Source organism: Haliotis asinina, chromosome 6, assembly GCF_037392515.1.
Source record: "Haliotis asinina isolate JCU_RB_2024 chromosome 6, JCU_Hal_asi_v2, whole genome shotgun sequence".
NCBI classification, from domain to species: domain Eukaryota; kingdom Metazoa; phylum Mollusca; class Gastropoda; order Lepetellida; family Haliotidae; genus Haliotis; species Haliotis asinina.
This window is the reverse complement of record NC_090285.1, coordinates 5110194-5124267: the sequence shown is the minus strand read 5'-3', so window position 1 is coordinate 5124267 and position 14074 is coordinate 5110194. Positions and strand designations below refer to the sequence as shown.

The 14074-nt window shown below is 39.5% G+C and overlaps 1 protein-coding gene across 1 annotated transcript in view; it reads left to right on the top strand.

Moving 5' to 3' along the window:
* Positions 1-4644: 4644 nt before the first annotated feature.
* Positions 4645-14074, top strand: part of LOC137286759 (uncharacterized) — a 38263-nt gene continuing 28833 nt past the window's right edge. Inside the window, exons 1-6 of the mRNA XM_067818738.1 lie at positions 4645-4894; positions 5787-5879; positions 6685-6959; positions 7572-7776; positions 9987-10072; positions 10887-11082. Of these exons, the coding sequence (XP_067674839.1) occupies positions 4645-4894; positions 5787-5879; positions 6685-6959; positions 7572-7776; positions 9987-10072; positions 10887-11082 (1105 nt within the window). The remainder of the gene's footprint in view (positions 4895-5786; positions 5880-6684; positions 6960-7571; positions 7777-9986; positions 10073-10886; positions 11083-14074) is intronic.

The window sequence follows — 14074 nt, the reverse complement described above, 5'->3', positions numbered from 1 at the left end:
TCAGGTCAAGTCTTAATTTGGACAAGCATTACGTCCATTTTCTAATACTTCTTTACTGAAACATCGATCTCTTTGTACCTTTCATTGCATACTTATGAAGGGAATTGATTTCATAATCATGAGAAGAAAAGTCTTTTTCCTAAATGAATACTCAATGAACATTCAGGTGTTGTGAAATTTTCATTTATGCTAAATTGATGCTAGGCAGGTGCGCGTGTTGCTCACAATAAGATATATAGTAAAACCGTGTAATTGTTGATATATTCAGGACACTATTTCAGTGATAATACCATTCATTTTATATTTTGGCTGAAAAGTGTTGAATTCTGACACAGAAGCCGAAATCTTTTACACATTGAGTGGAAATTAGGTTAGATATATACTAATCAGCAACCAGAGTAGTCTTTTTCCGACGTCACAAAATGCACAAAACATGCTGTGACGTCAACTAAAATGTCGCATTATTTTCAGTTATTTCATTACGTTTGAAAATGTGGCTGTTACTCCTTGAATAATGATGGAAAATTAATAAAAATACATATACACAAACAGGAGAATATGGGAATCTAAGAACTAAAATATGTATCGGATAGGGACATCCAAATCGCTATTGCCTGATTTTTGATGTAGTACACTTGCATCTTTTCTTACAAATTGTGAAACTACCAAAAGGTATCTTCTCACACTGGGGAAATTTGTGTTGGAATAGTTTTGTTCACTGTGAACAAAACATCACGAAAATATACTGTCCATATCCACAGCAAATTCTCTCCATGTGATCGGAGTTACATTGACCTAATGTAAACCATAGCTGAGTTATGCCCCCTTATCTTTATACGTGCATGACCTCTCTGTCGACGTTTGACGTCATAGTAGAAAATCGATTTTTGACATTTATTGCGGGTCATTTTTGATTTTGTGAGTATGACGTTATGCATTAGCACATACATCCATTTCATATACACTTATGTCGTTCAGATATCAAGCTGTATTTTCTTCGCTGACACTTCCCGTAAAGATGCCAAATTAAAAAAATCGTAGCTGAGTGCTTTTATTGGTGCACGATAAAAAACTGTTTTTGAACACACACAAAAGTTTTGAACAACTTTTAGCAGTGTCTATTTCTCAAACCCCTGAGGTAGCCGCAATTATATTTATACCAACGGATAGGAAATCAAATATTCTACATGTCTGTGCAATTTCATAGCCGTACGCAGAACCTGGGCCACGCGATCGCAAATCTCGCACAACGTTCACTTTTCAAACTTTATGAAAATGTGCGCCTGAAAAAAAACTCGGCATCCAGGGGGTAAAAAAGCCTGAATCCATCAGGGTTGTTTTTTTTGTTATTACAGAAGGTTGCCCCATCGCGTTGGTTTTATTAGAAACTGCATATGTGGAATGCTCCGAAAGCCAAACTCAGAAACGGCGTGTATGTAGTGACACGCCTACATGGGGGCAAGGGTATGTTGTTGGGTAAAGTGTTCGCTGGTTATACCGAAAGTCCGGGATCGTTTCCCCATATGGTTATAACGAAAGAAGTCGTTTACTGGTTTCCTCAGTGGGATATTACTGGAACAGAGCAAGAGGCGGCTTAAGACAATTCTCATGCAATTACCCGACGTTACAATTTCATTTATTAAACCTGCGTCATCAGGCACAGCAGTTTAAAGCTTTAATACAACAAAAATGCTATTTATCCATTTACATCCTATGCATACATCGCACACAATAGTGAGAATTATGACCCACACACGCTTTGCAGTAGAAGCTGAAAAAACGGCATCTAATCCAGCAAGTTGTCATCACCGGCATAAAATCCAAGTCCCTTATGCTTCTTGTACATTTATCACCACCTCTGCAATCCGGCACGTTGACTAAAGCGGAATATTTCCTCAGTCCCAGTGAGTGCCAGATTTGGCAGCTTCCACTGTATATATATACACATGGAAAATTATATCGCACCACTTCTGATTTCTAATCCCTATATAGCCATATCTTTTCATATCATAATTCTGTTTGTTGACATTATCTTTACCATTCGGGTTATACGGGTTTTAGATACGCAATGTTTCGGCTAAACGTGAGTATACGTGAACCGTCATTACTTGTAAGTAAACTGTTCTTACAACACCATGACTTGGAAAATAATGTGACGTCATGACAACGTGACGTCCGGTGGAACGAAAATAGATTTCATTTGTTAATGACTGACGGACGAGCATGTGCACAACGAAATACATTGGACACGGGGCTTCACTGGAGATGTGCCTCACACGTGACTGCAAACTTGATGATCAGAAAAAACTCTGAATGGAGGATGTGAATAGTTGAATGTACGCCTTTCGTGGGAGATATACATGACAAGATAAGTTAAGGGTCTTGGTATTTTTATGATTTATATTTTATCATTGTGTCAGTGAATATAGATCATTATTCAAAATTTCAAAATGTGCATATATCCCTTACTAATTTTGTCTAGTACCAAAACATTCGTTAAATTCCTTTGTATAAGCATGTCTGTAATGTACGTTGTGTAATGCATAGGTTTCAGTAAGTTAAACTGGTGATTGTTTTCTGTATACTTAGCAAGCTGTTTTTAAAAGGTAGGGATCTGTACGTGCGTCTACGCTAAAGGTGCCAGCGAGGCAGATACATGTAACATGTAAACTGCAATTTCCGTTCTCTATGTCGGAAATCACACTCACTTGCCTACGTTGTAAAGGACCATAAAGAATCATGCAATAACAGTGGTGGTAGGTCAGTTCGAATCCATTTCTTTTGTAAATCCGGGTATAACCGTCAACGAATGATCCGTGTAAACTTTCAAATAGTGAATGAATGTCATTTTAGTCTGTTGTCAGCAATAGTCAAGATTGCTAAACAATTTAAGATCCACTCCATTGAGTTACATAATCACCCAAGGACCCTGCTGTTACCAGTTACACATAATGATCGTAATGTTATCATGATCCTAGAACAGGTAGGTTATCGCATGAAGTGCACTCAGCAATATTCCAGCTATGTGGCGGTGGTCTGTAAATGATCGAGTCTGGACCAGACAATCCAGTGATCAACAGCATGAGCATCGATCTGCATGGAAACCGATGGCATGTGTCAACCAAGTCAGCGAGGCAGACCACCTCTTACGACAAGCATACATGTAATCGCCTTTCATGGCATGAGTTTGTGAAGGCCTGTTCTACCCAGGACCTTCACGGGTCACCACTGAGTCGTGGAACTGGCCGCTAGTGGGACTCGATGGTTCTCGGATTAGCCGAAGTACCAAGAACTTGTCTCGGGCTTCTTTGACTGACAGTTTAGAAGTTGAGTTGATGAACAGTGAGACATTTTTCTTATGGTTTTACAACTTCAGGCTTCATAATTAGATATAATACCATGAGTGTCTTTTAAAGGGAGTTTAAACAACTTACAGCAATCTGTAAGTTGTTTACCATGCGTAAATCCATTCTACATTTTTTAAAGAAGAAACCAATTTAGACGGATTCATCAAGACAAGATGATCCACAATTGGCGTCATCAGCATGATGAATAAAGGATAATTTATTATTAACTCAGGCCAAATTATTACACAAAATCATGATTGGCAGAAATATTCAAGCTGTCTTACAATTATGGTGTACACCCACCGACTACCTGCTAGTACCATGTATTCGGAGCTGATACTTAGAAACGTGAGGTGAAGACGTGTCTTGTAGTTACAACCGACGCCAACAAATACACTAAACGCCAAAAGCTATCTTAGTTGAAAAGTTAGTTGCAGAAAAGCTCAACAGCTCAGATTTTTAGAGTTGGTGTGAATTCTTGCTGTTTGGCTGAAAACTACAGCAGAACGTTTCAACCTCACTTGCAAAGATTTTGATAGCTTCATTTCAGGAGGAAGGGTAACATTTGTTTTGGGCAGTCTGTGTACATACAACAAAGAAAAATGTATAAATATTGTCCCGTGTTCAACATTGATGTAAAAACATGGCTCCAGTCAGCCAATACCACCAACTCACATATGAACCATCACATACAATTCATAGATATCATTAAGTCTTGTTCATAAGTAAAATGTATGTCTTACAACCACATACATACGTAGTTGTCCAAATGTTACCAGTCTCGATTATCCAACTATGCTTATAACAAAAGCAAATTTGCACAAATCTTAAATTTTAAGAACGGATCACTGAGACCCGTGAAGGTCCCGGGGTAGAATAGGCCTTCAGCAACCCATGCTTGCCATAAAAGTCGACTCAGCTGTCGTAAGAGGCAACTAAAGGGATCGGGTGGTCAGACTCGCTGACTTGGTTGACACATGTCATTGGTTCCCAATTGCACAGATCGATGCTCATGTTGTTGATCACTGGATTGTCTGGTCCAGACTCGATTATTTACAGACCGCCGCCATATAGCTGGAATATTGCTGAGTGCGGCGTAAAACTAAACTCACTCACTCACTCACGGATCACTGAAAATACAAGATGACACTAAGCGTTAACGGAAATGGTTACAGTTTTCAGCACGATCCATAGCACCAAAACACGTTCACTGAAACCATCTGACCGCCTGTCAAGACAAGAATGCATCTACAAACATATTCTTGATTAATATTTCAGGTCCTGGGAACACCAAAGAATGAGACCCGGAAGATGTTTATCATACCTGTTGGTGGTTGGATTCATCGTCAGACTTAATGTCGTTATTTGCTCCACAACAACTCCAGATCCAGGCCCTACGTCGGATGCGATCATCACGACCCTTGAACCTGTATGCAGAAGTGACACCTGTTTGAATAATGGCACCTGTAGGGCACTGGAGGATTGGGAGTGCAGCAATGATCTAAATATGTTGCCGTCCGTTTGTGTGTGCACAGAAAGCTTCACAGGTATATACAGGGTTGAAGAGTAAACGCTTTCGTATGGGGAAGTCGGTGATACTGAAATTTGTTTTTGCAAGTGTCATTCAGAGTACTCGTGACGACCCAAGTTAGTACATACGTGCAGGGTTGAAGAATAAACTCTACGTCTAACCTATAAGGAAGGCGATAATAATGGAATTTGTTGTTGTGAGTGCCATACAGACATATTACCCGTGGCTATCCGAGTTAGCAACCCCACAACCCCGAAGGTTCGTTGACTAGAGTGTTGCATGTGTTATCGTATCTCAGTTGTGTAGATCGATGCTCATGGTGTCAGTTACTGTATCGGCTGGTCGATCATATATAGCTGGAAACATCTTCCACATTTTGACCCATCTGAACACTGCGACATTAAGCGACATTAAGCGACATTAAGCAACAAACAAAAAGGAAGATGTCATCATGGACTATACTCATAAAACCTGAGTGAGGTGCGTTAATGATCTGACTCTCCTTGACTAGAGCAAACTCTTTGACATACGAACTAAGATAAGGAACAACAAATGGTACCTCAACGAATTTCTACAGTAAAGGGAGTATGTATGATAATGCTAGATGAAATCGCTGCAGAACAAGCTCCATAGTAAGTGTGCATGTATACCTTCCACTAAAAATAGCATGCAATCTCTCAGCATAGGTATTTGCACGGTAGTAAACGTGAAGCAACAGAGCGAAATTCTGCCACTTTTCTTGCATAAATATATTTTTCAATTTCCTTATTTTCGTTACAGTAACAGTTTCAGGTGAGGCTACTGAGGATTCGTGGATTATTCGTGCTGTTGTGTTTGTTGTTGATGTCAGTATTTTTACACATATTAATTTTCCACGAGTCTAACTGTGACGATTTGTTATGCAACAGGTGATCGGTGTGAATTCAGTACCTCATGTGGAGGAGCCATATGTGGAGACAACGAGCACTGCACGCTAAATGGATGTACCGTCACCAGTGCAGGTACAGCCACGAGGACCTTTCTTTAGTTTAGGTTGAGCATATTTTACTCATGATGTGAAAAGGATTGGGGACAAGTTCTTTCAACTTCTAAAACCCCTCTCCAAAGATATTTACTTTCACTAATTACATCACAGGAAATAAATAGAAACAGGGGAAAACTGAAGATAACAGAGGGAAATGTTATAATATGGAAGGCGTATAGAGAGACGACTACTGGACCTTTCTTTACATGCCCACAGACAAAATAAACATTTTCTGGTTCTTTTACTGTAAAAGTGTCCTGAAGATCCGAATGTTTTATCAACAAATTCAAAACGACAGGTTTATATTTTCTAGTAATTGTTCCATTTTTCGTAAATAGAATATGAAGTTGCACATTAGTGCTTTGTGGCCATGTGCACTTTGTAAACAATCGAGTCTGGATCAAACAATCCAGTGATCAGCATCATGACCATCGATCTATGTTAGTGGGATACGATGTCATGCGTCAACCACGTCAGCGAACCTTACCACCGATCTCATTGGTCGATTCTTAACTTGGGTTAGTTTTACGCCGCTTTTAGCAATATTCCAGCAATATCACGAACACTAGAAATGAGCCTCGCACAGTCTACGCATGTGGGGAATCGAACCCGGGCCTTCAGAGTGACGAACGAACCACTTCAACCACTCGGCTACCCCATTGCCCTCGATTCTTAAGACAAGCATGGGCTGCTGAAGACCAGCTCTAGCCAGGACCTTCTAGGGTCGTTCCGGAGCGTGGCACCATCTACTAAGTCACTGTTTGAATCCTCTCCTGCTCCAGAAACAGCAGTTCCTGTTTGCCAGGAAGGAGTCCACAATCTGACCTACATGTTGGACATGCTGGACAGGAGGAAGCCTATTGTGTGTCTAGACATGTACTACACGACTAATGACTCCTACTGCTACGACAACGACGATTCCATCGAATTCCAGATTGCTGAAGAAGAGGTCTTGAACTTGTTTTGTCTCAATATTGACTATCGGTTATGGCAAACGTGTCTCCATATAAACGCTACATTCAACGGTGGCAATTTCCCACGAAAATCGGTTTTGAACGTAAGTGCGACTACTTGTATGTTATCCTATGTATATGATATTTAGTTTACAATTGTTGGGTAAATACGTAACACGGAAACAAAATACTCAGTACTAGTGTTCCTTACATACAGATTCCATTTGGTAGCATCAGAACTGACAATTACATGAATGGCCAAGTGGTATATCGATTGTCTGCATCGCTCTATAAAAATGAAAAAAAAAAACTTCCACATTTTTACTTACCTGAACTCCAAATATGTATGAGAACGCCATGCTTTTATATATACTGAGAGAAACAAACAAGGAACACAAAATTTCAGTGTTCCTTTAATATTTTCATCACAATCTTTCAGTCGCTCAGTGGGAGGAAATCTGAGAATATTTAAAGGAACACTGCCATGAAGTGATGTTCCCTAAATTGTTACCTTCAGTATATTTAGTTCCAAGCTTAAAGTTTCAGTGTAACTCTCTAAACGACTGTTTATTAGGTTCATACATCGGAGAAATCAATCGGCACAGCCTAAATCCGGTATAACACAATCGACTCAAATCGAGATTTCTGATGCAAGTGAACATTTTTGTTGCTCTATTGAATTTTATTCAACATATTCGCTATGGAAATATTTTCAGGTGACCTTACTTGCAACAGAGAACAACTTTAATCCCCGCAACGACTCTATAGTGTTTTCAATTAGGTTTAACGATGCCCCATTTGTAAACGCAACAAGTCGGTCGTATTTACTGAACGTGGCTACAGACGTGAGTCCCTTCGTCATCAATGTTCAACAGGACTTCAACGTGTCAGATAGTGACACACTGACGTACAGATATAAAGGTAATAACAAGGACATGATATTTTAAAATATTGATAATGTCATGTATGCTCACATCACCAAAGGGCCAGTTAAATCTATAAATAATCACATGCAAAAGTGTGGGGTGTGATTCTAACATACAACTCACGTTACGAGTTGGTTTCCAACCATGATCGAGCCGATTACACGGCTCAACTATCTTCTTGATATATCACCATCTGTATCTGAAAACAAAATTAGCTTAGGTTAAGAACTGTCGTCAGAAAAGCAAAATTAGAAATCAAGTCTTTGAGCAGACTTGCCAGATTCTTCATTTGGTCTGTTCTTATTACTTCTCTTTTTTCCAAAAGCATTGGAAATCAAGTCTTTGAGAGGACTTGCCAGATTCCTCATTTGGTCTGTTCTTATTATAGTTATATAGTATTCCCAGAAATTATTGAGAATCATGTTGCGTCATGTAACTCATTACGTTTATTAACTTCTGGCGTTTTACTTACATAAACATGTTAAAACATCATCCTTTTACAGTCTCAGTCTTGTTTTAGTACTTTGTTAGACCTCCTCGCTCAGCAATGCATGCCTGAATACGCCTTGGCACACTACCCATCAAAGTTTGTAGGTAATCGTGTGACAGGGTATCCCAATATTGGACCACCTCGGCCTTCATATCTTCAATATTTCTCAGTCCCTTTTGGTTTATTCTGTCCTTCATGACTCCCCACACATTCTCAATTGGGTTTAGGTCTGGGTTGTAACTGGGCCAGTCTAAAACTTGAACATTTTCGCCCGACAACCACTGTTTTGTGTAGCGCGCAGTGTCTTTTGGGTCATTATCATGCTGGAGAATCCAATCATCTTCATACAATGTTTGTGCTGTCGGAAGAAGGTGACCATTTAGAATGTCAACGTATCTTTCTTTTGTCAAGTTTCCCATGAAAACACACAATGGCGTCACTCCGCGAGCCGATATGCCACTCCACATGTGAAACTTCGGGCTATGTTTTGGTCGCTGGTAGATAGGTTTGACAGTATCTTTGGTCCAAATTTTCACACAATTAGGGAAAAGCCAAACAGAACTTTTATCCGAAAAGAAAACGTTATCCCAATCTTGATTTTCATGAGCCCGACACCAGTTTAAACGTTTTTCCTTTTGTGCATCTTTCATCAACGGCGAGGGAATTCCACGTTTTTTCACCCAATTAAGTCTCTGTAATCCCTGCCTAACTGTTTCATTGCACACCTGAGGACTTCCTCTGCTAATCATTTCATTTCTGATGTTGTCAACACTTTTCAATTTGCCCCTACTCACAATCTGCCCAAGTCTTCGGCGATCCACAACACTGAATTTCCTAGGCCGACCTGCCCCTGCTTTGTGCTCTATCCCGGTTCCTGTTTGAATATTCTTCAAAGTTCTGTATACTGTAGACAGAGGAATACCATGTCTACAAGCTAACACTTTAGCATCAGCCTCACCCCTTTCAAAATCATCTAGAATGAGCTTCCTTTTCTCTCTTGCTGTACATTCTGCCATGTCAACACAGGAAGCCGTCTGCTCAGACAAGGGAGATAACTCTTGACGTAAAGAGCTGCCTTCTAAGCCTTCAAGAGTTGTCTCCCTTGTTTAGTATACTTAGTGCATAGTGAAAACCCTCTTTCCAATCTTAGCATCATTATAAAAAAACAAAGATTTTCTCAATAATTTCTGGGAACACTGTACGTTACAGGTGATAAAGTTCTATTCAAGGATCTCAATATAAACACTCACCGTTCAGGATACTTTCTTGAGGTCATGCGATACATGTACGTTGCCACAAACATTGATTCCTGTAAGGCGATGGACCGTTCATGTTCAACATTGACATAAACTTAAAAAGTAGTCCTCTCGGGGATAGCGAGCGCCGATACTATCTAACGAGATCACGCATTTTAAACAAATGTTTGTTTGTGTGTTGAATACCAGCAATTTGTACAATTATTATAACTTTAACAATCATGTAGTTATTATCACAATTGTGCTTTTGTAACTTATCGAATGTCAGTGACTCAAGGGAGAATAGGAACGGTAAGCAAAAAGCACCAGTTCATAGCTTTTGATGGTATTAATTCAGAAATCAGTTTTGTCTTTAGTCCAAATCCCTTCGGACAACTCTGTAAAGGTACTTCAAACCCGTCACCCTTTGGCATCAGTATCCGGACTGTATCAAATTGATTTGTTCTGTTCTATTTCTAGGCACCCGGTCTGACATATCCATCGACAGTTCAAGTGGGCAACTAATGTTTGGTTTACAAATTGGCATTTTCTCAATTGATATTGAGGTATTACTTTATCGCCCTTTAACTTTTAATTACATATGTTGATATCAAAACATGTAGTAACTGGTGTAAGCACTATAAACTGATATCTTACCAGTCATGTGGCTTTGTGTCAACGTCATGATTTCATCCATCACACAGAAAATGAGCAGAACGGTTAAGTCGATATGCCTGTTTCAATATTTGCCTTGAACAGTTCTCTATTTTACGGTATCAGGGGTCAACTTGCAAACTGAAATAATAAGTTGACCCACACATCAACACAAAAAAACAAGTCAATGTATAACCTGTGAATAACAGAGAAATGTGTTAACATACGATAAACTAATTTTACAAAAAAAAAAAGAAAGTTAATCCAAATCATTACGTATAAGTGGGCAGTGCCAACTGCAATGGCAGTTTTCCAGCAACAGTTGTATGTAATCCAAATACCTTGCGGAAGGTTAATTCCGGATTAGTCCAAGACTGTAAAATGTGTAGACATCTGACTCCAAAAAATGGGTTCTTGAGAAATGACTGATGCTGGAACTTTTAAAACACAAAGTTATGAATCGCTGTTTAATCGGGATATTTGTAAATTTTGAAATTAACAATAATGATGTATTTGGTCATTGACATATCAGTCATAAAAATACCAACATCCCTAACTTATTTTGTCGAGTATATATGCAAACGCTATTTTTCAACATGTTACTCTACAAAATAATACAAGTGTCGCACGTTACTCACATAGCAACACGTCGTCGAGATCCTCTTGAAACTCTTTGTGAAGCTCATCTCCACCTTTTGTGATAAATGTACACGTGTTTTCATCCAGATCAAGGACGACGGCATTCCCAGCATGGAGACGGTCATCAGTATCCGGATAGACGTTGTCCGATTAAGCTGTGACATACATCCCCCAGTATACGCCAATTACAAAAACATTGGGAATATTGTTGGCAAATTTAGATGCGAGCACAGCGATGGGTTTGAAATGCCAGATCTCCAGATTAGCTACCGAACAATCGGAGGTAAGGTTTGGCTACTATAGCTATATTTTAACTGTGACCATACAGTGCATTATAATGTGTATGGTGATGACGGTGACGATGACCATGTCGATGATGATGGTGATGACGACGATGACGACGACAAAGATGATGATGATGATGATGATGATGATGATGATGATGATGATGATGGTGCTGCTGGTGGTGCTGGTGATGATGATGATGAGGAGGAGGAGGAGGATGTTGGCGATGGTTTTCGCGATGATCGTATTGATGTTGTGAGGACCACAATATGAGTCTAGCCTCCACACTTTACCTCTGATCAATTTCTCATTATACGCTAATACCTGGACCTGAGCATGTGGAGAGTATTACTACAATACAGGCATAACGGGAAATTATCTTGGGAGTTCCTGCGCAATAGAAATCAAAGTGCCAGTTGACCTACGTAACATGCAGACTGTAGTGTTGAATTCAGACTGTCTGTTTCTTGTTTAACGCCATTCAGCAATTTTCCAGCTATAATACGTAATCTAGTGAACAACATGAACATCGATCTACGCGACTTTGATACGATGGCAAGTGTCAACCAACAGCAAGCCTGACCACCCGACTCCGTTGTTTAGTCCTTGCGAGAGGCAGTAGCACATCAGTTGTAACCAGGATCTTCATGGTAGCACACTAAGGAATCTTTCCATTGGTCATAGCACACCTGCAAATGAGCCATGCCCTGTGTAAATACAGTATGGTTCAAAATTATTGAGAATAGCTAAAGCGTTTCATATTATTAAACGAGAACAAATCAGATAAAATTGAATGTATTGTAAAAGTGAACTGACCTTTTCATGTTGTGTAGGTAACAATTTAATATTTTATCAAGTCTCCTTGAGCTTCACGGCACAGTCTAAGACGGGTAGGCATACTTCCTATCAGAGAGGTTAGTGTCTCGTGAGTTATGCTGTCCCAGTATCGGACCACTTCTCTCTTCACGTCTTCAATTTTTGTCAACCCCTTTTGATTCACACATTCCTTCATCATCCCCCAAATGTTCTCAATGGGATTTAAGTCAGGACTATATGCAGGAAATGGTAATGCAGTCACATTTTTCTCCTGAAACCACTGCTTGGCATGTTTTGCGGTGTGTTTAGGATCATTATCTTGCTGCAAAATCCAGTCATTTCCATAAAACACATGTGCACTTGGAAGGAGAAAATTATCTAATATGTTAGTGTAGCGTTGACTAGTCAGATTTCCCTCAAACACACACAGCGGGGTCGTTCCTAATAAGGATATCCCTCCCCATGCATGAAACTTTGGGCTGTATGTAGGTCGTCGATACAACGGTGCTGACGCAGACTTTGTCCATATTTTCACATTATTGGGATATACCCATATTGAGCTTTCATCAGTAAAAATCACATTTTCCCAGTCAAAGTTTTCATGTGCCAAACACCACTCAACACGCCTGTCTTTATGTTCTTGTTTCATGAGAGGAGAAGGAATTCCAGTCTTTTTCTCCCATCTAAGATCAATCAAATTTCTTCTAACTGTAGATTTTGATACAACTGTTGATCCCCTTTCTATCATTTCATACCTGATGTTGGAGATGCTTGCCCTTTGCTTTTTAGACGCTAAAATTCCCAGCCGGACGCGATCTGAGAAGTCCAATTTTCTGGGGCTCCCTGCTCCTTTCTGGTGCCCAAAATCCTTTCCCTCTTTAAAATTCTTCCTAATCCTATACACAGTAGAAAGAGGAGTTCCTGTTCTCTCTGCCAATGTATTTACATCATCAATTCCTTGATTACACAACTCAAAAATCAACCTTCTTTTATCTTCAGCAGACATTGTTGACAGTGCTGAGGAAAATGACGTCTGCTACAAATTCAGGGGAGGTAACTCTAATTGTACTATACTCAGTAGGCCAAGATGAGTTACCTCCCTTATACCATAACTTAGTTTTAAGTATCAGTGAATCAGTTGAGGTGTTAGGATAGCTCAAAGTAAGAAGAAAAATTCTCAATAATTATGAACCAGACTATATATTGACTACTGTGTGTGCGTGCGTGTGTGTGTGTGTGTGTTGTGTGTGTGTGTGTATGTGTGTATGTGTGTATGTGTGTGTGTGTGTATGTGTGTACGTGTCTGTTTGTGAATTTATATATTAGCGTATGTTTTCTGTATTGTTATATATTACAGGGGAAGTGAACACGAAAAAAATCACTTTTCTTATGTCAACCAGCATGGGATCTTTTAATTACTTAATATCAATGTCTGAAAATATACACTCATTTTCCAAACAATGAATGTATAACCCGCACTATTAGTGCGGAAATGTTATGCCATTATGAGTTCTCTGATTGCCAAGCTAAACAGGTCACAGTTAAAGCCCGTTGTTTATGACGAAATTGCCGCCAGCTGATGTAGATTGGTCTCGTATCTAGTTCCAAAGCCGAAAGATGTAAATACTGACATTAATCACGTGAAAACACAGATGTAAAAATGCGAAAGAATCACTACAACTAAAATGATCATATGTATTTTCAGTTATAACCTCACCTCAACGAAATTGTCAAATATGTCTATCAATGTTGACGTTCGAATGAACACTATCCGGAAGTCACTTTCTCAATATGGCGTTTTCATCAACACGGAGGATGTTTGGAAAGAACCTTTCGTTGTTTTAAACAACGTGCATGCATACATGTGGCATGTAAGTGGTCCGACATATTCTGACAATCTGCTGGTTGTAATTAGCGTTCAAGTGTAGTAGTCAGAAATGAGGAGATGTGCCGTCAACGTTGTGTGTGGCGTAACGCTTGCAAACGGAAACTATGATATGTTGGATCATTGAAATAACTGGAATACATCTGTTTCATTGAAACATATCTTGCTACGATGGTCCTCAGATGCATGTGCTAAAACGTATGAGCAAGTGTATGCAACGGGTAGGCGAACACATTTCTCACAGTTTGAGAAAACAGTGTGAAATACGTGATGAGCTTTGTTTACATTT